Source organism: Calidris pugnax, unplaced genomic scaffold (genome assembly GCF_001431845.1).
Source record: "Calidris pugnax isolate Ruff unplaced genomic scaffold, ASM143184v1 scaffold28, whole genome shotgun sequence".
In the NCBI taxonomy this organism is placed as follows: domain Eukaryota; kingdom Metazoa; phylum Chordata; class Aves; order Charadriiformes; family Scolopacidae; genus Calidris; species Calidris pugnax.
Window position 1 is genome coordinate 14,219,294 of NW_015090842.1, and position 27,810 is coordinate 14,247,103.

A 27,810-nucleotide genomic window follows, 5' to 3' on the forward strand; every position below is an offset into this window, starting at 1 on the left:
CTACATTCCAGTAGTGGATATAGCAATTTCTCTGTGTTCACCTCGTAACCATGTTTTTATAGTGGTGTGATGAAATGTTAAATTCTACCGTGAAAACTCCTATATGAAGAGAATAATTTCTCATTAGGTGAACCTACTTTGCATTTTTTTCTTTACTAACAAAAATGTTTATTATAGTCACTCAAGAAAATATCTATCAGAGTAATAATTTCTACTGTATCTGTGTATCAACCACTATTTGTTATCCTCTCTGCAAGTACATAAGCACAAAATTAAAATCTGACTATGCTGTTGCGCAGATTGTTAGGAGACAGGGGGTTGCTTTTTTTTTCCTTCTTTTTGGAATGCCTAGTACAGCTGATGGAAAAATTTGGCTCAGATATTTTTATTACTTGTTATGATATAAGAAATGAGAAAACTAGTCTGATTCTCAGATCTCAAGCTGAATTCACATTCAGGAAAACTATTTGTGGTTAATTACCTTACACCAATGAAATTGGAGAAAAACCTAGTAATATCTTGTGCTCAATACAAGTTTGTAGTAATGGCAAAGACCCAATCTGCTACAGTTGAGGTTGAAAAGTTGAGCTATTACACACCTGGAGAAGTGCAGTAGCTCTTCCATACCAATTTTTCCCCAGGGCTGTGCCAAGCTGTCAGTGTGGGGGATGCAGGTAACAGCATCAAATTTAGATTTGGGGCATATTCTGCCATCATTTACTGCTGCTTTCAGAGAAATTTTTTACGTGGACATCTCTGTCGGTTTGTCTTGCTAGAGTTCTTGTTCTAGGTGGTGCTTTAGAATATTTTGTAGTAAACTAGTGGTAAGTCTGAAGAAACTTTCAATTTTCTGAGCCTGCAGAGCGGTAGTTTCCAGGGAAGAAAATGGTGTGCCACTGGGTCAAGCTGCCCGTAAGCTTGAGTTAATTCAACCTGAGTTTGGGAGTTAAGAAAAGTTGAAGACAGTTTTTAGACAGCCAGTTGTGTAACCTTCTGCTGCTCTATTGAGTCATGGTGATTATTTTTGAATGGGAGTAGTTCATGGAAGGCAACGGGACTGTTCATTTTGATGCAGGTAAATACCTGCATGAACAGTTAAATGAGTCACAGCAGGTGCTCTGCTGCAATAAAAGGCTTGCATTTCCATTATTAGAACTGGTTTTGCCTCCTCCCAACAGTTCTTCCTTAGAAGTTCCTTTGGTGTGCTCTTCTACTATAAGTTTTAATTTTAATATTACTAAAAGTATTTGCTGCTCTTGAGCTCGGATCGTACATCACAAATAGCCTCAGACCAGCAGTTTTTTACTACATTTGGACATGGAGAATATATAGGCCATATAAAAAGAAGGAATCCTCTATTGGGATATTGTTTGTAAAAGAGGTTGCAAAAAAAAAAGATGTCAACAGTGAATAATTAGGAAAAGAATTTAGAAGTTACATTTTAACTGTTCCGGTACCTGGGTTTGTCAATAGGATTTAGGTGCATTTGATAAATCTTAGTTATATACAATTTCTAATTAGACCATCACAGAAGGTACAAGTGCCTCAGTGTGGTAACATAATGTATAATCATACATAAATATGTATAATTGGCTGTGTTATTCATTACTGAGTTAAGAACACTGCAAACTTTCCAATAGTCATGAAGAATATTGATAGTCTTCAGAAAGCTTATTGTGCACTTCTCTATCTGCTAGACAATATAATCAGATCTGAGTATTAGAACAGACCTACAAGCTTTTCTAGCTTCAGTTGGGAAATTCAGGAATTTCAAAGTAAGGTTAATATGTCTTTTACAATCTTATATGGATTGTATCATAGATGGGATCACATTTTTCGTTGAAGACAGGAATTAATTATAAAACTAGTGCTGTGTAGCTGAATATTTTCCAAGTGACAGCCGAGGCCGACACTACTAGTGCCTCAACAAAAAGATCCTGTTGCCAAAATGGAAAAAAAATTAGAATGAATAGGGCTACTGAAACAACATAGCGATATTGCAGATTTACCAACTCTGTTGCTCTCGATTTCTTGATACACGTTTCAGTCTTTGATCAAAAAATTTGCTCATCCCTTTAGAATTAGTACTGTTTGCGATGTTTGAGATTACTTGAAGCATAATTTCATTATTTTGGTTATTAAAACCTTCAGACCTGACATGGTTAATGCTTTTACATAGCTTTAACAAAACTAAGCTTTGATGGTTATAATATAGCAGAAACTTATGGGTGGACTTCTCCTGCTCTATTTAGGGGTCATTTATTTGAAAGTAGCTATAAGAGTCCTGAATTTACTTTGTGCATTTATAGTGATTACTATTCAGTTAACTGTAGCAAATGTTGTTAATGTGGCTGTCTGTTAAGAAAGATGGCCTCATCACAGGAGAAATATCGTACCATACAGAATATGCCTACTAATCTGCAGCAGAAAAGTTGGTTCTTTTGTTGGGGGATTATAGTGCATTAATGATAAATCTGGTAGGAAGATTCAATCTTAAACCTTCTCATGGAAAATGAGAACAAAGAAAGATGGTATTTAAAGAGCCATCTGTCAGTTGGCGTGTCAACAGTATTTTTATATAGGTGAGATTTCACACTGAAGCAGCCTTCCAAGCGCATTTCTCACCAGGGCTGTGTTATGGTGGATGCATTTTGAAAATCTATGTAGTTAGAAATATTTCTCACTTCTCAGTTACTGGGATGATCACCTGGAACTACACTTTCTAATTGATGTTGCTCTTTTAAACTTACTGGTAGAAGGGTAATAACCTCAGTCAAACACATTTTTGATGCTTGTAGAATAGAAAACCAAAGTACGACATGAAACCTTTTGACAAGAAGTTTAACAATATTTAATGCCTTCATTCAAAATAGTATGCATATATTGTAGTGAGCCAAGCTATGAGTAGTTAGAACCTGTGGTAAACTTAATAAGAAAGCTATTAAAGCACCAGTAATGGATTGTATATTAAATGATGCACTATTGAGCATGCAAAAATACCTTAAAGCAAAAGATATTGAGTTCATTGTTTTGTTAACTTGACAACAGCTTAAATGTCAGCATGAGGTTATTTCTTTCCTAATTGTTTTTCCAAAAGACCTAAGGAAGCTAATCCATGTTTATTATATTGTGATAGAGGGCTACAGACAACTTTGCTGCTACAGTGACATTATGCGTTTAGCCTTATTCTCCAACCATCTGAAAAAGACAGGAACATATATTGAATTGTGTTTCCTCTTAATTATGAAATTCATTATTACTTTTGCTGCCAGGAGCAAATTCTATCAAAGGGGCTTAAAAAGTCCAACAGCATTAAATATTTATCTAAAACAAATATCTTACCTTTTCATGGCACTCTAAGAGAAATACGAGAGGTGTGCGTTAAGGAAATACGCTATCCTGAATAACAATAGGAGCGTAATATGAAAGTCTCCGTTGTTGGCATCTGATCACTTCATACTAGAAATATCTCGTAGAACTTCATAGTAGATGGCTTATCAGTACTTTTCTGATTTTTGGCTTGGTGCTGCTGTATGAATGGGTCACTGCTCAGCACTGCCATGGTAACAAATTGTGATTCAGGGTGGGCACAATCAGTTCAGCTTTGTACTTGCTCTCTCCTTTCTGTTCCTGTATTGACAAGTACAAGTGGTGTTCCAGGACAGCAGGCTACAGGGCAAGTGCCAGAGCAGAGGAGATACCTACTGCGGCGGTGATTGCCTCTAAGACCAACACTTTGTTGAGAAAGTGTGTTCTACTTTATCAAACAGTATTTATTAGGAATACAAACTGACAGATTTAAATGCACAATTAATCATGTAAACTCATATCACTAAGGGATAACTATTTAATAAAAGCATGATTATTTTTAGAGACTGTCAGGATCCAAAGTGCACTGAGAAATTGTAACTCTATCACCATTTAAAATATATAAAGTTGAGCTACTCGTCTTACGTAATTATTACAGCCTTATGAAATCTGGGCATAGACATGTTCATAGATAATGTACCTGGCTTATTCCAAGTGCCCTATTCAATTCGTAATTAATCTTTGTATATCTCATCCCTTAGCAATAAATGTTGAGTCAATCCTCATTGTCCTTCCACTCCAAAGTGGTTCTTTTAACTTCTTTAAAAAGAAAACCAAACAAAAAAACCCCATACTGTTCTTATAAGTAAACAAAAAAAAAGTTACTTTCATAATGACTTTAGGCCTTTCTAAAATGAATGTTGTTGTAGTTTAATTATAAAAGCAGTTTATGTAATGCTGATAAATTTTTATGATTCTAATTTTTTAATGCGTTGTCTTCTCACTAGAACTAACACACATAAATACTGCATCTATCCCATGATGAGCTACTGAACTAGCATTAACATTGCAGGTTTCTTTTACTTATCCAATTCTTAAATTCTGTAACTATTGCACATACAGATTTAAACAAAGAAAAATACAGAATACTTTAGGTTGAGCACCGTTTAGTACAATCAAAATAATTAATGATCAAGTAATCTGAAAAATTGCTCAAGCTTAACTTTCAGAAATGCAGGTTATTTTGCAGGAATGTATAAATGACAAGACAAATTCACGTGGTACAAAGTCTTCTGCTCGCTGAAACGCTGAATTTTATTTACACAGCTTTCTTTCTATCAAATATTACTAAAGAACTGGTGATACGTAAACAATACTACATGCAATATGATCCCTTTACTAAGAAAAATAAATTTACAGTTCTGTTAAATAAAGACCAAATGCAGTTATATACAATCTGTTGACTGAAAGGCCTTGTGAGACATTCAGGTCTCCTTTTAATATTTTCCAAATAAATACCAAATAATGCAACATTTACAAATAGCACACCAGCAGTATTTTCACGGTAATAATTTTACAAATCAGAATTTAGTATTTCAATTCAGCAAATGAGTAGTAGCTCCTTCATAAATATTAAGGCATGTCACATAGCATCAAAATGGAACCGATGAGCCTCCTGTCGCTTCTCTCTGTCATCTGCTTTCTGAAAAATAATAATAAAAAAACACTTTGTGGGATCCAGAGCAATACTATTACAGAAATGAGTTGTCAAATATCACAGAATGGTTGATTTTTTCCAAGTCACTCATTTGACAAAAGGCAAAAAGCTTAGTAAAAGCCCCAATAATTAGCTTTTAAATGATGTTAGTTTGAAATAGCAATAATCTACTCAAAATTGGCTTCTGCTGTTAATGCTCAGCTGTTTTAGTATTTATGACCCATTATTTTCTATTATTTCTAATAACGTTTTTTTAAAAGGAATATTTAAAAAATGAAGAACGTTTCTTAATATGCATTTATTTAGTCTGTACTATAAATATGAGATGAAATTACTCTGGATTAACTGTAAATGTCATCTGTGCTACACTTAAAATGAGAGTCTTTTTTAAAGTGTCTGTTAAATACAAATTTAGACAAAGATGGCAGTTCAACCAACAATTAACAGCACCAAGCAGGTGACAAATGTTCCATGTTTTTGTTTGTATTACAGAAATGTGAGGTAGGATGCACTTCCCTACTTATTTATGCAGAACACACATTGATCTGCTGAAAAAGTAGTTTGGGTGGTGCTTGGGAAAAAGAAGCCAATTTAAATTGTCCCTATAATCCATTTAATGTATAAAAACATATCTTCTCCTACAAGCCTCCTCTTGTGTTCTAAAGCAGCAACAGAGTATGAAAGCACTTAAAGGATTTCTGAACGTGTAGTGTGAACTTTTCTAGAAAAGTGTTTTTGTCATGACAGACAGTATGTGTAAATCCTAGCATAAGAAAATGTAGCAAAACAGATTTAAATGCTTTTTAGCTTGCTTATACCTAATTTTTTTTTTTTTTTAAATGAGTAAAATGAAGAAAAGCCTTTACAGTATGCTGTTGTGTGGGCATTCAGATTTGTATCTCAGTTGATAAATATACAGGACAATTTTGGTAGAAATCAGTGCATGTGTTCTGCCATGAAAGTTTGTCATCTGCTTTGGTTCGAGGCCAAACATTTCCTCATCACACAGTGTTTATGTATGATAGCAACTCCATTGGATTAATTATGGATTTTACTGCATTTTGTGGCAGCAGCAGAACCTGTCAGTGAAGTTTAAGATACATCAGTCTGGCTTTTTGGCAGAAACTTTATCAATGTCAGTAGTACTCTGAATGTCAAAAATGGGGTGGGAAGAAGGGAGTGGCACGCTCTTTCCTACATTGAAATGCTTGTCACATTGCACAAAATTTTATACTCTCACTTAGAAAGCAATTTTCACTCCATTTCTTGTATGCTTCCTGAAAAAATTACTACTTCAAATTTGACAGTAACTGATACTCTGATGAATCCATCAAAACTTCTCTCACAGTATTATCATCAGTGTAGTGTTCACATGACTAGCCTCAAGACCACAAAGCAAGTTACAAAGAATCACCGTACAGGAAAATCAAGGTCCTTAGCTAATGTAGCAATTTCTCTTTCATTTGATGTATCAAAAATAAAAAATAGTAACAGATTTTAAAGCTTTTTTTTTTCCCCGCACCAGACCAAGATTTTCTACAACGTGACAGAACAACATACTTTCCCTAAATCCTACAGTTATTTAAACAATACAATACTTGGCTGGTAGATGAGTGTGTATGAACTATTGTCCACAAAGGGCTCCTACTACTACTTATTTGCAAAAGTCAAAGTACATGGTTTATTTTAACTGCTGAATAAACCACTGCAGTTTATAGACAGTTATATCCTCTGGGGGAAGAGACTGTAACTGCCAGTACATTTCCCCTTTCTTTCTTTGCTATAGGTATTCCAAAGACCTGCAAGGGAAAATAGCATTTAGGTAGAACATTATTTTTATGAGAGGATTACTGAAAGGGACAGTAAACCAAGAACAAGCTTAAAACCAAGGAACTTTGGAGTTTAACTCCCAGTCACAATGCAGCTTTGGTCAAGATGCTTATTTCTTCTGTACCTCAACCATTTCTTCTAAGCATCGGGGAGGTAAAAATCAATAGGAGAGCCTTGGAAAATTATAGGAATTAAAAGGGTTTATACAGTAATCTGAAAATACATACAATTTATCCAAATATTTGTGCTTATTTTGAGCAAGATGCAGCTGTTGGAAATGAGTTTATAATATAACCAATAAACCACTTCATTCACATATACCTAATGGGGTTTAAAAGGGCTCAAAAAGCACTCACTCTGGGCTGTTTCCTTACATTACAATACATGGATTATTATATGAAGAATTCTTTTAAATGTTGACATTAAATCTCCATTTCTCCAGATGGAATTACATAGTTAATCCCTCCCCAGCTCAAAGTCCAAGTATTTTTTCTGCTACTCTCGTTGCTTAAGATGCGTTGGAGACAGAATTAAACCCAGCCAGTGCATAGTCCTAGCTCCCAGGTAGCAATGCTTTCTTGATGCTAAGGACAAGTCATCATGTACGTTGTGTTTCCTTGCTTTTGTGTTTTACTTAAATATGAAGCATGTGCAAAGCCTATCTGAATGTTTAACAAGGTCATTTTATTTCCACAAGCACAAAATAACAAACAGTTCTACCATGTCAGAATGTGCAGTAATTTTATTTGACAGCTAAGATTATGGTTTGGGTATGTAGTAGCATTTATTGGCAATCCTGCCAGTTGGATATGATTGTGAACTGAGCATAGTTAAGAAAAATGGGAACGCATTTCTTTTGTGACATGAAAGGCCCCTTTCAAAATGCTTCTTCAAATCAATGGATTTCTATACTCTGCATGTATAATTCAGACACACAGAGCAACGCAGCCAATATGCAGACGATTGACTCTGTATACAGTCTTGAATGCTAATGTCAGTGCAATCAGCAAAGACAGATACAGAAAAAGAGACGTTTTCCTTATTTTTAGATTACCAGCAGAACTCAAGATAAGTAAACTGAGTTTATGTTCCATCTTCCAAAATAGTACTCCTTAAAACTCTGCAAAATAGAAAGCTTAGCTATGAAATAAAACTGTCTCATTTAGTTGGGAATAACAGCTTAATGAAAAAAGCTTATCCACGTTGCTCTTCATTTCCCTTTTTAAGTCTCTTAAAGCTTAAATAAAAACAATGCAATTTTTAAGCTTGCAGTAAATACTGAATTAATAATAAACACCTTTTGGGAATTAATGCAGTTTGTGTCAGAAATTTTACTGTCGAAAACTACTCAAAAAAACCAACATACCAGACTGTAAAATATTAGGAAATGTTAAATAGTATGGAAAATATAGAAAAGAATCTAGATAATTAAGCTTACCTTTTCTTGCCAGTGTAATATGCCAATTATTGCCAGGATGAAAACGCAGACACCAATTAAGGCTATAGCTGTTAGCAGCACAATGTTACTTGGGGTCAGATACAGCTTGGCACTCCAGCTACACAAAAGAAGAAAATCCAAGGAAACATTACTACCCTTTATTAGGAAGCAGAAAACAGATTTAACTTATCAAGATGAAAAGAACCTGCTAGTGTACGACAGGTAACAACTTGGTTTACAGAAGCTACTGGCTATACTTAGAACCTGAAGCTTCATGGTGTTTACTTGGAAATATATGGCTTAATATAATTATTTTCAGGTAATGCCATGTGTAGTTTCTGTTTAACTTTCCAGGAATGCTGTGGATATCCTCAGGGATTGACTTCTTGCTCATTAGGAGATTTATCTCCCACCTCTGCCCAGGACAGAGTAAAACCTGTAGTCAAACCTTCCACAAAACTGCCTGGGACTTGGGGAGCCGGAGAAATAAGCCTGTAAGACAGACTGTTTCCTCCCTGAGAGAAGCTCCTCTTGGGCAGGCTCACGGGGTGCAGCTGGTTAGGCATCTCTCTGTCTGAAGTTTACCCCGGGACAACTGCAGTTGTAGGCAACAGAACCAGTTCATTATGGAGGAGAATGCTGGAGCAACAAAATAAAGCTCTTTAAGGGTTCTTGAAGACAGGTCTTGATTGTTGTGCGGTCCTGAGGCTCAGTTAACACCCTTTTTGTACCCCAAGCTTCCTATCATGGGAATGCTGTCAGCAGGAGGCTCTAGGCTGAGGCATAATTTAGGCCTCTCAGGAAACAACATATCCATGTTAAAAAAAAAATTAATAAATGTTTATTATGAAATCCAATTTCTTCTAGGCATTCTATCCTCTGCTATTCTACAGTGTCCATAAACTTACTTTAGAGAAAGGCAAAAACAGGTTAAGAATACGACAAATGTTTTTTTGCATAACATACTTTTAAACACCTCAAGTCTATAACTATATTTTCTTCATCTGGCAGATGTTATTCCTGTGGTTGTTAATTAGCAACTCAAGTGGCACATCACTTCTCAACTGTTATTTGTCCTATAGTAAAATTAACTGCTGAAACTGATGTCAGAATCATTTCTGCATGATAAATGCAACTGACCTCACTAGTAGATCAAGCGGCAAAAAGCAGCTGGAATATGTGACTAATGTCTTCTCTAATAACAAAGAGAAACATGCTGTCTTTCTGGGATAAACATTTTAATTGCAAAGTGAATTCAGTGTTCAAGCTCTCATGTAACCAACCCATTCACCTTTACTTAAAGAAAAACATTCATACCTGTGGCAACAGCTACTGCCTTCAGAAGGGCTGAAATAAAGCTTTTATAGGCAACTAGACAGAAATTGCATGTTTGGTGAAACAAAAATGCTTGCTTCAATCATTACCATGCCTGCAATTTGTCAAAAAGAATGTTGGCAAATCTAGCAAATATGTTATTATTTACAGGAGTTGAGCTGGTGATACATTTTGATTGTTTGTATGAGCTGGTAATAGATTTTGATTGTTTATGGGCACTATCTAAGAGTCTGTGTAAATACTTGAGAAGTATTCTCCCTAATCACAGAGGCAACTACATCGAAAGAACTGACACACCTTCCCGCCAGTGTTCTTATATTTACTTTCTATACAGGTGACTATTTTAAAACCTACACATAATGCCCACTTTAAACTCTGAATTAATGTAATTTTATGAAGTGCAAATCAAAATGATGAAGTTACCTTCGAGGAACATTATGAGGATAGGGGATGACTATAAGCTGGGAGTTTGGTATGATGGCTGTCCATTCTTGTTTCCTTACGGACTGAAATTAAAAACAAAGGCCACGTCAATTACTAACAAACCAACATTCTTCAAAGCAAAGAAATTCTCTGTTGCAATATACAAGAGGAGAAAAAAACCCCAACCCCTACTTACTTTTCTTTTTATTTTAAATATAAGTGATTACTCCCTTACGGTTGTGTAAAGCTTTTATTCTGAAAGCTCCAAAGTGGTTTTAAAAAAAACCACAACCAAAAATGTAAAAAGCAAAATAACTACTGCTGACATGAAACACAGCATCTGCTTAAAAATTACAAAGCAACAACATAATAGGGAAAGAAGAAAAGAACCAATTCTACAAAGGAGGCAGGCGAAGCTATTCTCCAAATCAGAATTTGGCCAGTACGCTACTGGGAATACCTCACATTTTTAAAGTAGTACCATCAGGTCTTTAAAGACTGAAAATGGTCAGGACCCTACTTTTATGTTTCACTGGAGGATTAAATAACCACGGCAATCTCCACCTCCCATCGTACTGACCATGGTTTTACCACTGAGGCAGAAAGGATTATATGAGCTTACAGACTGGCCAGACCAACCCCAGGAGTCTTACAGCTGAGAGTGTAAGAATTGGACCATCAGATCTAACGCATTTCCCATCTAAACAAGCACTATATACCTGTGCTAACATTTATAAACAACTTCAGTCATCTTTTGGACTCAGTGTTAGCTTCAGAGCTTACACACCCCCCAAAAAACAGGCATGCAAGGTTCTTTTTGGCACACTTTTCTGTATTCAAACTTATTTCCTTGATATTCTTGCTTCTGAAAAAATAAAAAAAGTGTCCCTAGCAGTATTTCCATCCAAACCCTATTAGGAAAGGTAACACCACAAATATTAGCTTGGCAGTATTAAATCTCAACTAACCTTTTCTCCTAAAGGACGAGGAATGCCAACATACAAATGGTCGAGGAAATTAGCGCTACGGCCCAAGCCTAGCACATTGTATGGCAACTGGAGAGCAAAGTGTGCTGACTGGCTAAGCTGTCCAGCTGAAAGAAAATTAGAAAAGAAGCCCCAGTAAGTATTTTGGAAAAAACTGCAACTCCAAACCCACCAAATTTCTACACAAATACACATTTCAGAGTCAGTAATAAAAGCGTTTAAAAAGCTTTAACCAATGACATGATTATTTCTTAAGGGCTCAATCCCACATTTCCAAACTACTCATGGGCATTCACTTGGAGAACAGCTGAAATGCTTTAGATTTCTACGTCAGATGACTATTTTGAGCACTATTTCTATGTTAAACCGAATCTCTACTATTTATTGCAAGTTGAGAAGAAATCAGCTATCTGCATTTACATTGATATAAGTAGTGCCAAGAATTTTGCCCCATTGATTTACAAGCTCAGACTCAACATGTGAAGGTTCACTTTAATTCTTATTAGTGGTAATCGGTAAGTACCGGTTTTTCTTACATCACAAAATGTGCTTAGTAAATTCTCATGAACAAAATCTCAAATAATAAATTGATTCAATGAAAACAGGATTACAGTGATTGTAAGTCAGGCCCTAGCGAGAGCACGTAATTATAAATAATTAAAGAGACTGTAGGGGAAAAATAACATTCTTTGTTTCTTGAAAAGTCAGTAGGGAAACAGACAAGTGTTGCAGCTATCAACAGGTTCACTGACATCCCATTTCAAAACTATCTGATTATTCCATTTAAATAAAAAACTTGTAATCTTTTAATATCTGGCAAACTGATTCCGATCCTATGTAGATTCTTTGTTCATTCTCTAGAAAGCCTCTTAGTGAGTGACCTGGTTACACAGCAGGAATGATACCAGCACCTCCTAAGTAATGCAGTGAATTCCGCTTCTCACCAGATTAATAGAAATGAGTTCAAGGGATACTTGACAACCACAAGTAGGTTTATGTCATCAATAGAAGCAGCTTTTTGCAGAGATATGATATACAGTCAGTATTTTTTAAGTGTCAGATTTTTCTCTGCTTTAACATCTGACAGATGATGCCTGAAATTGTATAATACAAGTCAAGCGACAGAACGTAACAGAATGTGAATTAAAGAACATGAATTCACATTTTGTAATGAATTTACAGCCAACTCTTTTCTACCTCCCCACACTTTCTTCCAAGGCTCGGTTCTAAAAGTTACTATTTTGCTTCAGACAGCTGCTGTTGGCTGTGCTGGCTGCACCACATCTTGCACAGTTGTGGTGAACAGAGCTGGGGGAAAAGCTCCCAAACAACAACCACCACAACTTCTTTGGCAAAGCCAAACATCCTTTCAAGGAAAAAAACCATAAACAAACTTCCATTCTTAGCTCCTGGAGGAAGCCTGCTAAGAGCAAACATGCATTTGCCATTATAGATCAGCAGCAAACCCAGGGGGAAGTCTCTGGAAAGTGACCGTACAAGAGTATTATAAAAGCTCTTATCCCAAGGGACTACCAAGGTATGACACCTACTTTCAGAAGCAGCTCTCCAGCTTTTGTATCCCTCTTATGGAGGACAAACTACTTTGTATATTGGATAATAATAATTTTGAACACCTATTCAATATAATAATTACTTCATGGTTCTATTTTTCTGAATCTCCCCGCCTTCCACCAGCTTTTTAGGAAGAAGTTTGCCATATGCTACCAGGCATGTTTTGTAACAAGCCTGTTTAATCATGGGGTAAATATTCTGGTTTATTGTAGCTTTAGAACTATAATAATTTTATTTAAAAAGGAAAGATAAATGTCAACTAAATACACTTAGATGAGATCTGAAAAATCAGCTCGATGCAGTTACCTTTTAATTAAGCTAAAACGCTATTAGCAGAAAGAAACAACAACATTTTTCCTGAAGATTAGGCATATTTTAGACTTACTTCTTCCCCATGCAGAACCATGTAATAAGCAAGTAGACATAGAAATATTTAAATAGGATTTGTACTTTCAGCCCTCTGTTGTGAGGGTAAGGTGTACTGTGTACATCATTAGGTGAATTCCTACATTACGGAATCTGTGGCAGACAGAATTAGCTGAGAAGCTTTTCTCTAAGAATCGGATTTTTCTAATAAGTTGCAATAACAGTATAGGATTTAAGTCTGTCCCCACTTTACCACTGACTTCCCTTACATGATCTTGGCCAAAGTGTTCAATCTCTAGGTCTCAAGTTCCAAATCTAAAATTTGAGTAATTAAAATCAGAGTAAGCACATCATCTCTGAAAGCACCGGTTACCAATATAAAAGTAGCAAGAAACAAAGGCAGGCTTATTAAATTTGACTTAGTTATAAAACCAAACAAGGTATGTATTACTATCATGCTATAACATAATAAAGCATTTTTTTTAAGAAACTACTTCACTGTCACTGAATTCTGAAGGACTTTTCCCAAAAGAACAAGGTGCTGCTGAAATATTTAACATTGAAAAGCTTTTAGAATGACTTTTGAGTGAAATATTTAGGATTATGAGGAGACTGCAACCGAGATCTTCCTTTTTTCTTTCATCATACAAGTGAAATGAATGTCAACTAAATTAAAGGAAATAAAAGAAAATGTCATACACTGTGTGCAGTCAGCCTTGAAGAGGTTAGAGAGTCAGATACTGCAGCTAGAATTCTTAAAAGCATTGAATAATTTCATGGCTACTAACACTGGTTCTTATGCCTACTAAGATAAGGATAATGAAATCTTATGATTCAGGATGTAAATAGATCATTTGCAAAGGTCAGAAAGGAATGTTTTCTTCTACATAGCAGGCAGAAAGCGTGCACATACCTTTTCTTTATTTGCCTTTAAAATTGAGAGATATGAGCTAAGCAGGAGTGGGAATGAGAGCATATAGAAGGTTCTAGTTTACTTTAAAGCTGACTACAAACAGGAGATCTTTGAGACTATTCTTTGATTTATTCCAGTTATATCTATCCTAATTTCTGTACGAGTTTGATGGTTACTCGAATGTTCCACTTAGAATTGCAAACAAGTAATTAAGAATGACAAGTGTTCATCTGAGAAACATAAAGAACTTGAACAAAGATTAAAGTTAAAAAAGAGAAATTACAGAGAGTGCTGTTAACAGTTTATTGTCATTTCTGAAGTTCTCTGTCACTGGTAATTAATTTACTTATGAAAGTATTTAAAATGTAATTTCAATAGTAATTCTACTTATTTGCTCAGTGGTAATACTATTGTAAACAGTTTTCTACTTGTTGCAAGCAGACTTGAAAATACCATTCCATCTTCAAGCAGAAAGGTGGGACTTATTTCTTATACTAGAACTGTTCTTTAAGCTTTTGAAAGCCTATGCAAGCAAGATGGAGAAAGTGGCTGTTGCTTCATAGCTTGTTTTGCTTCATCAGTAGAACTGTTACTATAAACAACAATTAAAAAAAACCTTCTCCTGTCCATGCTGTACATTACTACTTTCTAATACTACTTTAAAGACTATGCAACACTATGTCTTTTACCTTATATTTCTTGTCTCAAAAAAGTTGTTTGGAAGAACTCTGATATCATGAGCTATGATATAAGCGTTGGTGTTTAAATTCTTGTTTTAAAACATAACTCACTAAGTTTGCTTCAAAAACCTTGGGCAAGGTAAAAAACCTCAGCGTTTTAAGACATGGTTTTCACTGGTTTCAGCCTGACAGAGACCAAGTTTTTACAAAATAGCTAATGATGTTGGGCAGCCAAACCTTACAAAATCTCGCGGAGTTTGATATTCAGAAATCATTTTGAACATCTATGAACCAATCTCCTTATTTTTGAAGTCTGGCATATAAAATTTGAAGCAATACATATCATTAACCTTTTGAAAGTCTTGTCTGAAAAACAGAATGATGTGTTGTCTCTGACACTTACAGTACTTGTTCTTTTATATCTAAATTAAAGCATTTCTCTTCTGTTTCCATTACATGGATGTAAACTTACTGAAAGCTTAAGAGTTTCAGTAAGCCAATATGCCCTGGGTTAAATTGCAATGTCCTCAAGGGCTTATTTCAGGGTGACTAGACCTAAGCAGCAACAGTGCTTAAATGAAGCCAATTTAACTTCAGGAAGGTGACTGCATTTACATGTAGAAGCAATGCTTGCTATTGTTTCTTCAAACAGAACTGATAATGTACAATACTGGATTTATGAACAGACTAGTTGAACCTACGTAAACAGATTCACAAAACTGATATTGTCCAGTCAGTTTAAATAAGCTTATTTTGTGCAATAATAGAGCAGAACATAAAAGATCACTACACAGAGTTAAAAGACTAACAGAAACTCTGACTTCAAACCTGTGGCCTCCTGAATTGTCATTCTTTAGAATTTTTTTATTATGCTTTTCTTGACAAAATATCATTTGCTTTTAAGTAGTCCATTAAAGCCATTCAGATTAATTCAAAATAGTATTATTTTGGCTTTCAAAAGTCTCCCAAATTCAATACATTAGAGGACTGAATAGCTAAATGTATTTTCATAAATAAAAATGTTATGTCATTATTTCTTCCAGTTGCTATATTTTCTTCTAATTTGTAAAATGATGCATTTATCAGAAGCTTTAATACATTCATCAAAACAGTAACTGAAGATATTTGTGAAGCGTGAATCAACTTGGCAAAAAACCCACAAAATCTAAGCGGTAGAAAATGTAAAAAGGAGTTGCTTTGTTTTAGCCATACATTCTTAGTAGCTGTTGACAATATAGGTGGTTTTTCTGGTAAAAAAACACAGTTTATTGTGTGAAACATACTGAGTTGTAACTTGTAGCCTCAGACTTGCATCTAAATTCTTCTGTACCATCATCTGCTTTAACACTGAGGGCAATACATATGAATGACTGCTTTCTTATGGATTAGATACACATACGCAGCCTAGAAAAACTGGAAGTTATTCCAAATGCAGAAGTTTTACGAATTGCTGCACAGCATGGAACAGCCAGTTGAATAGTTAGGTAAAACTTCCCAGTGAATGTGCATCACTTGAGCTGCAGAGCTGAAACACCATGGTGGTGGTTACATTACAGTGACTATCAGCATTGTGTTACATCGCACACCAAAGTGTTTCCCCATCTTTTGAAGCTGGCAGCTCCTTATTTCGCTTGAAAATCTGCCAGAACCACTTACTGCAAAAGAAAGGCAAAATAGAAATGATAGTAGTGAAATACCTATGTGATATGCAATAGAATTTACAAAGCAGCTTTCAAAAAAAAAAAAACCCTCCGAAAACCAACTACTCCAAACTTGAAAGCTTTTTAGAAAGTTGGAGAATTTTATTTCCTTGGCTTTAGTTGAAAGCTTTATTTCAGTTCCCTTATTATTGCCTTTGGAGTTGTAGGTCACTGGTTGGGAAAAAAAAATATAGTGGAGGAAGAGCTCTTTTTCTGCTTAAAATTATGCAATGGCAACTTCTGCTTTCTAAGGGCTAAGCAATGTCTCCCTCTTCTGACTTTGCTGTTTGCTTCTTTTCATTAATCCATGCAATGAGAAATTCTAGATTAACACAGTACACAATTTCACCCCTTAACATTTTCTGCAATATCTTTTACTGGAGTTCCAGAAATAATTGGGGAAAGTGGATTGAAAATGCACACTTGCAACTTCTGATACCTATTACTTGCAGTGCTATTAACACCTGTGATACTTCTGAAAGCCCAAACTCCAAATCTGATGCATTTATATGAGAATGTGTTTTCATTAAGAATAACTTTACACCATAAAATTATAGAAGTACAACTAGAAACTCTTTAAAAACTCTTAAAAACACCCAAACAAACAATAAAATGATGGTAGTGCTGAAACTGCAACCCTTTGTGCAGGGGAAAGTTGTCTGATTTGTAATGCCTAAATATTTGAAGTTTGCTAATACTGCATGAAACATTACAAGTTCCAGTAAGTTTTCTAAACAAGAGAGTTATACAGAAAAACAGAAGAGCAGGGTATCCCCCCCTACGGTAACCCAAAAATCCCTCTTAGCAGAATCCAGCTATTGATTAAATTATTAAATGACAACTCCTTGTTCCATGAATACACTCTTCTTCCTGCATAGTAAATTCCACATAATAAATCCTGCAATGTCAAATGGCTATTGAAATTAAGCTTATTTTGCATTTTTCTGGTACATATTGCAATGTTTATGTTTCAATTCATTACTAGAATAGCTGCCAGACATATGTGTTCACCTCACAATCCAATTTAGTTAAACAGCATGAGAACCCAATGCAACAACAGGGAAGAGTAAGCAGATTTCAAAAAAACAGAAGGGCACGACTTAACAGCATATGAAAGGTCATTCCACCATGGAAGGTTTAAAAGAAAACCAAACAAAATCAGCAAAATGAAAGCTTTGAAAGGAGAATTGCAAAGGCAGCAGTCCACACAGCTTCAGTCATACAGCTGCTTAAACAAATTATGACTTGATCCATGTGAGCAATTCAATTAATCTACTTGTATGAGAATATTACACCTACGTATGGATATTGATCTTCAAGTAAACCTTAAACATCAATTGTTCTGTTGTTCCTGGCCCACAGGATTAATATTTTTGGTAGACACAAACTGCAACCATGGGCCTATTTATTTCAAACTCCATGTTCATTGGTATATTTCTACTTTAAGAGAGAAAATTAAGACGACCACAGCACAGGCTGAAATACACTCCATATTCTCCCATTTTAAGTGGAAGTGAAAACATGAAACAATACATCAACCTGGAGCTCCAGCCAAGGTGGGCCTGGCTGGCAGGGTTCATCAGGTACATATAAGACGTGTGGTACATCAAAAAAATACAGAGAAAATATTTTGGGTATGCCACACACTGCACTCCTCTCCATAGGTGTCCTTATGACACAAATGGCAAGGGGGAGCTGTGAGCATTTCTGCCTGAGCTGTTTGGCTGGTCAGCACACTGAGGAGGCAGCCAGGCTGCTGTGGCTATGGCCATGCACAGCTACCAGCTTCCAGCAGGAAGACAGAAAAATTGGGTTGTGGTGAAAGGGAAGGGGTATCAGAAGGAATAACAGTGTAAAAAGATGCTGGTGGCTAAAGGCAGTCTGATACTCATAGTATGAAGCCTCTACAGGACTATCCAGTCATTTGTGTTTCTCAGCCCTTGACCAGGCAACATTGCAATAACAAATTTAAAATGCCTGTCTTGTGCTGGTGCTATAATATGAAACTATCCTTGTGCAGTTTCTGAAAACATTTCAGTAAATTAACAGCTGCTCCACATTAAATTTGAAGATTCTGATCTTATTTATGTTGCTCTGGATCCACCAAGGACATTAGTTCTAAGAAAATCAGTTTGTGTTATTAGTAATAAAATAAATGAAACTAAATATATCAAGTAGGTAGCCTTCTCAAGAAAACACAAAGGATCATTACTGGGACACACTTCAGCTTGCAAAAATGACCTGCCTGCATTTTAGCCAAGGTCAGAACTGTTAACAAATAGAGCTATATAGATGTAATCTGCAGTAATCTAACTGGCATCAGTCATTAAACATAATTCTGTTCAAAAGCGAAAAGATTTGGTAGGGCTACTATTTCATTATCAACAATGATTTTTTTTTAAGGTGCTGAAGTTTTTTTTTTTTAAAAAACAACACCACAAAAACCCAAGCCAAACCACAATCACCCAACAAAAACCCAACAAACCCCAACACCTAAGGTGCTGAAGTTTCTTTTTAAAAAAAAAACAACACAAAACCCCAAACCAAACCACAATCACCCAACAAAAACCCAACAAACCCCAACACCTTGCATTTGGTTAGCTTTCCAAAATTCATCTTATGCATCCTTCCCTAAGGTGCTGAAGTTTTTTTTTTTTAAAAAACAACACCACAAAAACCCAAGCCAAACCACAATCACCCAACAAAAACCCAACAAACCCCAACACCTTGCATTTGGTTAGCTTTCCAAAATTCATCTTATGCATCCTTCCCCTCCCTGCCCCAAGAACAGCTTCAATTTACTCCGTGCTTAACTTTAGATATTATAATCTACGTTATGATATGCATTGTTGCTTACAGGATTCAGCTGAAAAACACCACGACAGATTGATGTCAGAAATTTCTTAGAAGCCAACAGAAGCCTGGAAATGCAGATGTAGAGCTGAAAATCCAGGCTGACACTCATATGTAACTGTGGGGTCTCCTTAAAAATGACAGCTCCAAAAGAAATGGGGAGTGGAGAAGGCAGATTGCTGTTGCAATTGAATTTCCTCTTAGAGAGAGAAGGTCTGTGGAGATATTAACCACAGATGCAAGACCCAGCGCTTCTCAATTCTAATGCTCATTTTGGCAATTGCTGTTCCTTGTAGCTAATTTAACAGTATTTCTTGTTGTAAGATTACAAGTGAATTGAGCAATGTGAAAGTAAAAGCACAGAATATGTGCTAATTATTATTCTGCTATCTTTTAACAACATACTGGAATGTTAATAGGCGAGAGAATAATTCTAACAATGTTTTAAAAAAACCCCTCGTAATTATGCAAATTTCCTGTAGTTACGGCTTGGCAGATCAAAGAACCTTAAAATGAATTAGATAAGGACAGCCATATGTGCCTTTTAATTTTACTCTTTGCATGAATATTGCATACATGAAAGATACCATAATTCAGAACTAAAGACCTGCAGAATTAGGAGGATCAGAAGCAGAACGTTGGACATTTCTTTGAGTACTCTATGATTTACTTTAGCCCAGGGCTGGAAGGATAACTTAAGGTGACTGGATAGTTTGGTTTCAGTGCTCCAGCCAATAACTCTTCCCCTGCTGAGACCAGTGGTAAAGACAACAAATAGCATCAGCCACTTGGAAAAAACAATTGAATTGTGAGCATTGTTTTAATTAGGCAAAGAACTATGTTGCTATTCACGTTACTTCTTGGGAAAGAGATGAATTATTTTAAAAATATGATTACAAACGATTAGATTCTCTCAATACTGCTGTAATATAATTAAAAGCTTCAGATACGGATTGTTCCATGATACTATATAAGGAATGCAAATAAGTTGGAGAAAATTAGTTTTAAAATAGTGTATTGATGCCATACTTTCAAAAGCTTAATGTGGAAAAGATGATTTGTAAGTTTAAATATGGCCCAAAAAATGCCATGTGGGTTTGGTACTGCCCACCAGTACACTTATATAAAAGTGTTGCTGGAGGTATTTCTTGATAGTCAAATAGAATACGATTCTGATGTAACAGCCTGGTTGTCAAGATAGTAACCTGTAGGGCAATAATTCTAGTTAGAAGAACATTTACTGAATTTTACGAGTAGGATATGTAAAAGAAGAAAGTTTAGCTACAAACTTAATATAATCACTTCAGAAAATGTGACTTTGAAAAGTTCTTGCCGGAATTATACAGACTGAAAAAAAATCTATTAACATATTACAGTTGAGAAACTGATCAAAGACAGTATTATAAAATTCCCTGTAGCAATACTACTAGGGTCATAAATGCACTTGGAATTCATGCCTGTTATTTCATAATGCCAAAACAGAGAAGGAAATTCATCATGATTGGACGCTGTTAGGTTTTTATTATTGTAAATATGTTAGCAGTAAAGATGAATGGTACTATAGCAATATTAAATCACATTTGATAGCTGTTTCTTAGAGAAAATTGTAAAAACATTGCATTTCTAAAAGCACTGCCCCAACCCAAACCAACCAAACCCTACAGATAACATTTAAGAAAAAATATATTTGTTTCTGTTCTTGAAAGAAAGAACCAGAAAAAAAATATTAAGAAAATTATACATGAAAAGTCTAAATTTTAAGCTAGCTTTATTCCCTACAGATATAAGGAATTTGTAAGCTGTGTGCATTCTTCCAGGACAGAGGTCTATAGTTGGAAGAACATCTTCATTTTGCCACTAGGTTATTTTATAAGCTTGCTTAAGTAGTAAGGGCCAAAGGGTCAAACATACACAAAACAAACCAGTCTAAACTTGTATTTCCTCAAAGTGGGGTTTAGAATCAGTTTATACTTCTATGAATTAACCTTTTAACAGATATTCTGCACTTGAGATCCCACAAACCCATTATTTTGTCACCGTCTGATTAAAAAAATGTCAATTTATAAAAATCAAATTTATTTAAAAAGCATCATGTAATATATCATCCAGATATGCCAAGTTTCAGTCCCCTACAGTTACTAGTTATGATATCCCAAATACAAAATACTTTTAAGAATCTAGTAATATAGATTCTACTAACTGTTAGACATGATTTTTAAAGGGTATTATATGAGATTACCTAAAATGTCAGGTTTCTAAGTTTGAGACTATAAGTTACAAATAAGTAGCAAGAGTTAAAATCTTCTCTGACTACGTGAACAATGAATCTAAATGAGTATAATTAGATACAAGCAAAGGTTATGTTGTAGTTTTTTTGATTTATAGCCATTTTATTGCACTTTCCTAAAGAAGAAAAAAAAGGGTTAGTTTGATGGTTTTACTAATGTGTTTCTTTTCTTATGCAAAAAATGTCTTTTTTGTTACTTAGAGTTATTCATCAGTACTCCTGATTATCCGATAATAAGACTGTGTGTAGGTAGGGAGGAGGCACGTACGTGTCACACGGCCGAAGGAACTCTGAGGCTGTGCTTTCATTAAGTTATTTTCTATTCACACGGGTGCACCAAATGCAGGCAGGCCTGCATCAAATCCCAGCGAGCCCCAAGGAATAAACACATTCCACTACTTTAAACCCATCAATTTCTTCGTTTAGATGCATGTTCACCCAAATGAATGCACTCAGCTAACTTTTAGTGGCAGGCTGGAAATAAATTTTGTTATATAGGAATTAGAGTAGTTTCCAGTAGCTCTGACAGCAGCTCTCAAGAAACAGCTTTACCAGTAGGTCCATATTCCAAACAGATGGCCCCCAGGAGTACGGAGCCACGGTGATCAACGTCAAGTAGTTTAGTTAACAGTGTAAGGAAGGACTGGTAAATTCCAATCTTTATAACACAAATTTTGTGAGAGTTTTTACTCTTTACTTTACTAAGATATGAGGTGCATTCCAAACTGTTTAGACTTTTGTTGTTTTGAAAAACATGTACTTACATGTCTTAAAAAAAGGTACAACTGCATTGTCTATATTTAACAGTGTAGATCTTACCAGTACCCTATCAGAAACTCAACTCTAAAGCTCATATGCAACGTGGAAGCAAAAAGAGGACAAAACCCAAGATAGCTGGTCATCAAGAAGAACACAACAGAAAAGGCACTCCAGTGTGAATTAAAAGTAATATGGATAACACAGTAGGAATCTCTAGAAACCTGTCCTGAGGCAAAATGCCTTCAAAAATGGGATAGTAACTGTGAAACTAGGCATGTCTGTATTTGTATGAGTTTGCATGGCAGTCCTACTTCCTGTATGGAACCGGCAACATCTTTTAGCCTTAGCTTCTATTTCCCCACAAACCCTCCACAATATGCTAAGCTTTTTTCTGCTCTGCTCCTTCATTACTGCTTGGGCAAGAACATCTCAGGCTACGGCTAATTGCAGCTGCATGCGTGCTGACCATACGGCCAGCCTGAGGACAAAACCAGACCAAATAACTGCTGAGCTCTAACAAAAGTCTTTTCCTCACATGGAATTTTGTCTTCTACCAAACTGCTGATTTTGACAGAACTGGTAGAGTTTTATTTGAGGCACCTATGTACCAGCTAAAATTAGCTTGAGTAAGCCAGTGGATTCAGAAATTAAAGGCACCATACTGAAACAAGTTTCCCCCACCACAGAAATCCAGGCTTTGGAAGGACAAGGGGAAAGATGCTGTGAAGCCTTTACCAGTATTGCCTGGTGTCAGTGACAGGACAGGCTGTGCTGCCACCCGGCTCTGACAGAGCCTGCGAGACTTTGTCTTGGTAACTGGCAGTAACAAGATGTGGCAGTGGTACCCAACCAGCACCAGCTGCCTACGGGCACGGGCCAGAGAGTCTGAATGCAGCGTAACTGAAAATCTCTAAACCCATCACGGGGTTAAGTGTTTCTAACTAAATATATAAGCTCTTTTTAAATTCAGCTTATGAAAAAAACCTTCAGAGCGACGAAGCTGAGTGTGCAACTGGCAGAATGTTTAGTTTGTTAAAATGAATTTGTGCAACAATTCGAAAAAATACTTCTTATTTTCATGACAGCCTGAATTATTAGTTTTTTAAAAAAGTAGGTTAATACTGTTAAGCTCTTACACCCATATGGAAACATGTACAAATACAGAAGTGCTACACAAGACCAGGATATGTTTTTGCAACTATCTGGTTCATATTTCAGGACATCTTCTTTCTCTTTATTTTTTTCTAGGGTGGAATTAACAGTCCTGAGCACAGTATTCAAGGTAAGAGCATTATTGTCTATTAAGGATGTTAAGATGTTAGTAGCACTTTTCCCCCTAAATTATTGCTGCTATTTAGTGTTGTACAGAAAACAGTTTTCCCCAGTGAACTATGGGAAATGTGCAAGAAGTCTGTCCATGATGGTCATAAGATTAACAATGATAAGTTAGACTAACAGACACTTAGTACAGTCACCTGTGTCTTCTGGGAGCCACTAGTACAGACAGAATCACAGAATCACGTGGGGTTGTAAGGGACCTCTGGAGATCATCTACTCCAACCCCCCTCCCAGAACAGACCTGGGAAGGCAGCATAAACCCAGAATATTCTAACATTAGGCACTGCTTGGGCCATGCTCTGGCGTTATTCTCTTCTTGTCTACCTTGTTTTTGGGCTCATGTAAACTGTGGCATCTGCAACATCTCATGCAATTGAACCTCCAGTTAAGTTGCAGAAGAGCTGCTTCTTTCCATTTCTCTTGATCCTGTTGCCTAATGATTCTTTGAGACCTTATAGTTCTTGTATTATGCAGCCATTCCCTCTCTATCTCCCTCCTGCTACTCAGGATTGCATAGATGCCTGTTAGCCTGCCAGATGTAGCAAACAAGTCCAGAAAAATACATCCTGTGATTACTGAATATTATGTTGATCCTTTGTCATGTGGCTGCAAGATTCTATTTAGGTATGTCAAGGCCACTGTTGTTTCTGAATACATAACTGCTAAGGAACTGGTAGAAAGAGGAAATAATTAGAAGCTTATGCTATCTCCCAAACTGATGATATCGTACCCAACGATTTTGCAGATTGGGAAAAATATAGCCAAGTGTTCAAGCCCAATTTGCATAGGACAGAAGAAAAAAGAATCAGTCGTAATGTTTGTAATAAATATGCAATCTTTAAAGAAAGAAGAGAAAGTTAAGGGGTTTTGTTAACTGAAGACACTATTCAAAACCAGTCCCATCTCACTCTGTAAACTGCTTTCCAACTCTTTAGGTTGCTGAGAAGTATATACACACAGACCATACCATGCGCATTCTCATTATTCTCATTCTCAGGTTATCTTACCTGACCCATTTTTCAGGTATCCATTTGCATCTACAGTAGTGTACATGATGTAAGGACCAGGCTGATTAACACCAAAAGGCTACAATGTGGAGGAGGAAAAAGCAGGCAAAATTTTAGGAACAGACAAAGCTATAGTAATAAAAAAGTAAACCAAAGAAAATGTTTCTAGATTAATAATTTCCTTTTGACAGAGATAATTTCAAATTATTGCAACTGTTTTGGCCATAGCATTATGTGGAAATTGATTTTCAAAATAAGGCTAATCAGTTGGCTAAGTAATGTGTAGTTTCTCCTGAAGAAAGCAATGCTATTTAGACCTCTGGCAAAAGGTTTAATGTTTCCTCAGAAGTTACAAGTTAAATAAATAAACCCACCCAAATTCAAATAAATAACTGCATGTTCTGAAAAAGCAGAACCCACTTGGTATTGAATGAGAGAATGCACCATCTTGACTTTCTTTCTGAATTTAAAAATACTACACAAATTCAAAATTTCGTTATCATTATTTACCAGTGTTTTATTTAATTAATGAAATTAGCTGAATAGTTACTTGTTGAGTACCAATATCTATTTTAAGCAAATTCTCTTGAGGGAGAAAATGTACTTAAACATCAAAGTACAGTTAAGGGGGGGGAAATAAATAAATAAATTAAAAAAAATTAAATCAAAGGGAATTGCGGAGAACTGAGTGATGAACCATAACAAATGCACCTAAGTAAGAAGGGAAGGAAACAAAGATCTGCTTTTGGGAGAGGAGTGGGACAACTGTAAGAATAGATTTAAAAGAAAGCTTTCCCTTTTTTCTTTTTTTTAAATGCTGAACTTAAGCTGTGTCAGAGCATTAAATCCAGTATAGACCTTTCAGATCTTCAGTGCTTCAATGACTTTGATAATGAAACGTTCACCAACTTCTGCTGTGAAGAAAAAAAACTGTCTTTTGCAATTAAGCTACCAAACCCCCTTATTATTTTTTATCAGAAATTAAACTCTATGTCTTAAAATAGGCTTGAAGAAAAAGTTGGTCCTGTTTGAAGCAGTTTATGTATTTTCAAATCAAAACTAAATTTCGTATTTTTGCAGAGCTGAAGTGCTAACACTACCTTTGACTCCTCTCAGTTCCTCTTTTAGGGCAGCTTTCACTGTGAGCATTGCTAAACAATTTGCTAATTGAAAGTTTGGTGGGTGAGCTGCATGGTCTCTGCAGATGACTAAAATAATTGAAATAATAGAAATCAGCACATGTGTATGTAACTATCTGCAGAATCATCAGAACCAAGTCTAAGTTCCTTCCCTTCTGTTCTTCATTGTACCCAATTACTCTATTTTAGTCCAGAAGTGGCTATACAGCCGAATCTGTCCCTTAATCCCTTCTGCCTGGCCTTTCTGACTGCCCAGGACAAGATGTGGCACACTACACAGTTTGGGCACAAGTTTTTTTTGTATCTGGTATATCCCAGCCCTCCTGATGCTGGGTAACAGGAGAATCAGCCAACTGGTTCCATCTCTGAGCAGGCAGCTGGCAAAAGGTTCAGGTCTCAAGCACGCAGACTGGTCAGGCTTGGCCAGTCATCATTTGGATCACACACTCTTCCAGTCAATAACGGTCTTAATATGCAGAGAGTTTTTGATATAATTAGACCTCAGCTTATTCTTCCAGTCAACAACAGTCTTAATATGCAGGGAGTTTTTGATATAATTAGACCTCAGCTTATTTGAAGCTAAATAATGCAAAAGTTATAGTTACACTTACTGTTATTTTCCGAGGACAGTCATTAGAACAGAGGCCACTGAGAACTGCAAAAACAAAAAGAGAACTTGCAGCATTTATGTTAACAAGCCGTTTCACAAGCAGTACATCTGAAATCTGTTGAAGTATAGTAATAGTGTCAGGTATTCATTAAAACACATAAAGAAAATAAATGTCTTCTATATGACTTATGTTAATGTACAAAAAATTTCCTAATCTGTTTGAAGTATACTTCTTTGAAGAAATTAATCATCTAGTCACTGGTTTATCATACCTCATTGGTTAACCAGCTTCAAAAGGAGACATTTGCCAGTTCAAAAAATTCCAAATTAAAACATTTTTAAAATAGTGGACTATATGTTTTATTAAGTATTTTTCATTTCTAACTATTTAAAAATACTGCCAGAGATTCAGCTTTACTGTTTTAACTGGTAAAAAGGTAAGTAAAGGCTTTTTCTTCTATTCAAGGGATAGTTTTATATCCTGATTTAAAGCAATGCACAAAAGCTGTAACAAACAAAAATTCCATTACCTGTTTATTCAAAAGTATTACAAGCAGATGTGTATAATGCTACTTAATATCTAAAGCCTGTGACAGTTGTTCAATTACTTGTTTAAAGCTTATTAGTTTAAAAAAAATCAGTTAGATTACAGAAATATCTGTTTAACGCTTATTTATAATCAACTAAACGATGGACCATGAAAGCCATCTGTTTTATAACCTAGAATGTCTTGTCACATTGAGTATTAGAACATCAGTACCAAAATGTCTTTAAAGCAAACAACAGAAAACACACACATGTACAAAATCTAAGGTGTCATTCTGATGCAATGTTGAGATTTCAAATGACAACAGTTTGGTGGAGCAGCAGCCCAATAATGGCTACGAGCAGGGAAGAGGCTACAGACCAGGCAGTGTTAAAGCCAAGTGAAAACATATATTCTCCGTGAGTTATGGTATCCCAAAGTGAGTGTGGCAGACAGCAAAAATTAAGATTAGGACCAGGTTTGAGGGCAGGTGATCCAACCCACTGGGATATATTTTTAAAGCTTTTTGTGTCTACTCTAAGGCTCGATGGAGTTTTGTGTATAAAATGTTTGGGGACAGTGAAATACTAAAAAGTGCGTATAGGATGTTCATAGTGTTACAGTCCAATTAGAAAACACTCCCTACTAGAGTCAGAAATGGCACTTGTCTGGTGAAGGAATATTTCTAATATTTTGTGTGCAAATATTAACAACTATCATGACCCCCAAGTTATTATTCTTTGCTTGTGATTTTAAAATGTTGACATTTCCAAATGCAGAAAAAATCTATTACTTTTATACAGTAAAAAAAAAAATTAAAAATCTGGACAGGTAAGGTAAGGAAGATGTGGCAAAGCAGAATTTTAAGACAGTATGTATTTACAAATAGACTTTTTAAGCTACAAGCTTATTTTATATGTTCTACGTAAGTGTGTATGCAAGTGGAACCAACTCTTCCTATTTTGATGCAGAACAGCACACCGCAATTTGCTGTTCAATTTCACTACTGGAACAAATAATCC

General features: G+C 35.7%; 1 protein-coding gene across 1 annotated transcript in view; it reads right to left on the reverse strand.

Moving 5' to 3' along the window:
- Positions 1-4,771: 4,771 nt before the first annotated feature.
- Positions 4,772-27,810, reverse strand: part of ITFG1 (integrin alpha FG-GAP repeat containing 1) — an 84,459-nt gene continuing 61,420 nt past the window's right edge. Inside the window, exons 13-18 of the mRNA XM_014942422.1 lie at positions 26,264-26,307; positions 24,514-24,592; positions 11,021-11,145; positions 10,053-10,135; positions 8,295-8,412; positions 4,772-5,011 (exon numbers count right to left, since the gene is read on the reverse strand). Of these exons, the coding sequence (XP_014797908.1) occupies positions 4,952-5,011; positions 8,295-8,412; positions 10,053-10,135; positions 11,021-11,145; positions 24,514-24,592; positions 26,264-26,307 (509 nt within the window). The 3' untranslated portion in view covers positions 4,772-4,951. The remainder of the gene's footprint in view (positions 5,012-8,294; positions 8,413-10,052; positions 10,136-11,020; positions 11,146-24,513; positions 24,593-26,263; positions 26,308-27,810) is intronic.